Source organism: Atta colombica, unplaced genomic scaffold (assembly GCF_001594045.1).
Source record: "Atta colombica isolate Treedump-2 unplaced genomic scaffold, Acol1.0 scaffold38, whole genome shotgun sequence".
In the NCBI taxonomy this organism is placed as follows: Eukaryota; Metazoa; Arthropoda; class Insecta; order Hymenoptera; family Formicidae; genus Atta; species Atta colombica.
Genome location: NW_017259490.1, coordinates 2230993 through 2235046, shown reverse-complemented (window position 1 = coordinate 2235046; position 4054 = coordinate 2230993). Strand labels below are relative to the sequence as shown.

The 4054-nt window shown below is 36.6% G+C and overlaps 1 protein-coding gene across 1 annotated transcript; it reads left to right on the top strand.

Annotated features, from left to right (window-relative positions):
* The first annotated feature begins 2562 nt into the window (after positions 1 to 2562).
* Positions 2563 to 3785, top strand: LOC108690943 (slit homolog 3 protein-like). Its single transcript, XM_018198498.1, has 2 exons — positions 2563 to 2700; positions 2997 to 3785. The coding sequence occupies exons 1-2, from the start codon at positions 2578 to 2580 to the stop codon at positions 3696 to 3698; spliced, it is 825 nt and encodes a 274-aa protein (XP_018053987.1). The 5' UTR covers positions 2563 to 2577; the 3' UTR covers positions 3699 to 3785.
* The last annotated feature ends 269 nt before the right edge of the window (positions 3786 to 4054 follow it).

Here is a 4054-nt window from a genome sequence, read left to right as displayed (position 1 = left end):
TCTCTCTCTCTCTCTCTCTCTCTCTCTCTCTCTCTCTCTCTCTCTCTTGTGTAACGAAGTAACGGGATGCACGCATTAACACCTTTCTTCGACGTCGCGATGTACAATACTTATTTCGGCATGTACACCGCGGGCAGATACACAACATTAGTCTTGTAACATATCACTATGTACGATCTCATCGTATTCAGAATATTCAGATCGTCGTAAGAGCAGGAGAAACATGTCGAGAGTCTTGTTCGCCTCATGTCGACGCGTATAATTCTGCTAAACATTCAGAACTACGACGCCGGTTTGCGGTTAATCGAACATCTTCGACGCATCGAGCGCAGCGTCTTCGTTATTACTTTCCGATTATTAATTGCAAGATCATACCTCGCGGAGGTGAACGTACGCGTGCGTTTCGTATAGATATGCCATTAGAGATACGTATCTGTGACACGCGCGCGCGCGTGTCTCTATTCGGCCTCGCATGAGAAATGACAAATGCACGTGTATGCGCATCGTACACACCGTACATACGTACCATCGTCGGTGTCGGGTGGTCTTATGCGAGCGATCGAAACGGCCAACCAAGCCAACCGACCAACCCCGGGTTTATTATTACGCGGTGGCACCGTGCAATTCGCGCGGGCCGAAGCTTAACGTTCGTAAAGCACGTAGGCATTATCGCGCGAACAAGGGGTTCCTTTAATATTTCGATCAGCGCGCTCGCGAGTTATTATCCTCGCAAATCCCGCCGCGGGCCGGCCCGTACGCCCGCATGAAGACATTACACGAAAGCACCAACCTGCCGAAACGTTCGAACACCGTAATTACAACTGCTGCAGAGGAAGAGACGGCGAGGGCGAGAATCGCGCGTGACAAAGGTAATTGCTCCCGTGTTAATTCTTGCCAAATGTATCGACGGCACGTCATAATTCAGCGAATTAGCCTTGCGAAAAACGTTTAACTCTTAATTTTACAGACTCATCACGTTGACGTTTGTTAATCTGATATCTTTTCATAGACTTTTATATGAAGAGCTTTAATCTAAGTATCTTAAATTATGAAATATTTATTTTCTTTTACCGCAATTTCTTAAAATGTAAAATTTTATAATATACCTTTTGAAGAAAAATAATATCTTTTAAAAAATATTTTGAATATTTTGAATTATGTAAATTATTTTGTGTAATTAAACAAAAGGATTTGTGTTAGAAAGTATGTTATAACGAGATTCATAAAATCTTATCATAATAAACAAATGTCGCACGAATATTGATATATTATATAAAAAATCATGTAAGTTTTTACATAGTACTTTTTTTCACTGCCGATAGCTCTTATCGGGACAAAGTGTTTGCAAAATGGATTCTCGAAAATGTAGAATGCTTAGAAGAGAGGAGAATTCACGACGGAATCTGATGTCATGGATACATTGCCTAAAGCGATCAATCATTTCTCTGGAGAAATAGCTCCGACAGGATATGTAGTTATTTAGGACGAAGCGATTTTTTTAAAACGTAAATTTGACACGTACTAATGATTCACCTAAGGCTTGATCCGAACAGTAGAAACTTACGAGGCACGTCAAATTACAATTGTCGCGATCACTTTCATGCTTCTCGCGCGGCAAAACCGGTTTTGCTCTCTCGGACCATTTTCATCAAAGACGAATGATCGACGAGATGAATGATCGACAAACAGACAAATAAACAGGCGAGTCTCTAATTAGCCAATGAGAGGAATTTTCATTCCCTTATTGTTGCTTATACATCAAGTTTGAGTACAAAAATACAGTGCCTTAGGCAATTGCTATCTCTGGCAACTCGCAAGGTAAACTGGGTTTTTGCTGATTTTTATAATTGGTATCAGACGCTTCTTCATTCACTTGTTCTAAAAGCAGCTAGTAAAAGAGATACCTGTTTGCAGAATATATAAATAGCTTGTTACGTACAATTAATGTACAAAATACTATAGAGAAACTTAATAATTTTAAAGAAATTAATTATTAATATTAATTTAATATAATATAATTTAAAATTACTTGATAAGTATAAAAAGTTAATAAAAAAGTTAAATTAAATGTATAAGAAAATTTATTATATTGTAAAATGCAACTATTTACGATGTCAATAACGACATCGTTTCGTAACTTCGTATGTAATTCATTATTTATATAAATTACAAAAATTAATGGCTGTATTTTTATTTAAGTTTACGTATTTTATAAAATTATAAACTCATAGAATAAATTTGCAAAAGCGCTTAGATATATTTTACATGTATATACACACTCTATCATTACTACTCGTAGTGTATAAAACATTTCATTTTTCATATAAATAACCGAAGTCAATTGTAGATAACACTCGATTATCTATCGAGCATGTATATCGTGTATATCGTCGTATGCACGAGAAATATCGCGACATACATTTGCGTCGATTCTGGTTTTAACGGCCGGTACTTCCCTGCCCGTCCATTATTTTTTCCTCATCACGTCCGATAATATTCTATACGACCTTGAAATCGACTATAAGAAGAAAACTTGAAAACGATTGAATTCAGACTCTCGCTGAGAAGTTCGTTGCGATGAAGCGAATTCTGGAATTGTTCGTTCTCGCGACGATCTTGGTCGTATGTTCGGCTAACTGCCGATCAAACTTACATGGACATCAAAATTATTACCAGTGTGAAAATGTCACGAATCTACAGGTATTGTTTTATCGATTTATTTAGGTACTAATTTATATCTGATTCAAAATTTTAAACTCTTTCTGAAACTTTCCTTCAAGAATAAAAAGTTTCTTTTCAAATTGCTTACTATAGAGATAATTTGAATAATCATAATACTAAAGAAAAAAATGTGTCACAACGAAATATTTTTTCAACCATAAAATTAATACTAATTAATTATCAGATTTAAAATGGCATTATATAACATAAAGTTATTATATTCTTTAAATCGTATGTTTCATCAATCATATCTCTGTATGCACTCATAATTACAGATACTCTCAGTGATACCTAAAGGAGTAATAGGCATCAATATTAAGAATTCGAACATCAAGAAAATACCGACAGACGCATTCTTGATGCATGCCGATTCTCTGGAGGAACTTAATATCACCGGATGCGGCGTGGAGGAGATCGAGCCTAACGCGTTTCGAGGTCTCAAACTACGCGTGCTGGGATTGGTAGACAACAGAATTCGTAAATTAGACTCAATGTGGATTCAGGATTTGACGAACCTTAATGCGCTTATCGTGTGGCGCAATCGAATCGCCGAAGTTGATGTGCAATTATACGATTTGTTGCCGAATCTAGAGTTCTGGGATATCGCGCACAACGAGATGAATGCTTGTTTACCTACGGAATTACTGAAAAAGCTAACGAAACTGAGAAAGATTTATCTCGCTAGCAATCCATGGTCGTACCGATGTCGCCGCTCGATGACGTGGTACTTGGGTAGTAATCATATCCGTTTTGTCCAAGATTGGGGTAGCAGCGACATGCTAATTGAAGAATGTCTCGCCCATGAGCCAAACGCCGACGTCGACGACAATGCTTTATCCAAATGCGTTGATCGCAAGATCGGCTCTACTGAGATGCTGCAAACTGTGTCTGGACTGAGTGAACAGATCCGAGAACTCTCAAGAAAAATTATTGAATTGGAAATCGAAGTCGCCGCTTTGAAGAAAACCGGATATTAATTCAAAGCTTGGAATCTTTTTACCTATTTATGAAATTGCGTTAATGTATAATGCATCAATATAATAAATTTCAGCAGAATATATAACATCGACATATAATAATTCAGTACTTTTTAAATTTAAATTAAATATCGTTGCAATTGTAGCTGGAAATAACATTCCAAATACAATGAACTTTGATAAATTGATAAGACCACTTATTTCAAATGCGATGTGCGACTTTGAAATTATATGACTTTTCAAACGATACAAACGATTGAATGTAAAGTGTAGAAAAACTTTCAAAATTAAATATCAAATAAACGTTCAAAATAAACGCTTCCAAATTCTCACGTAAGAGACAATCGGTGATGCGA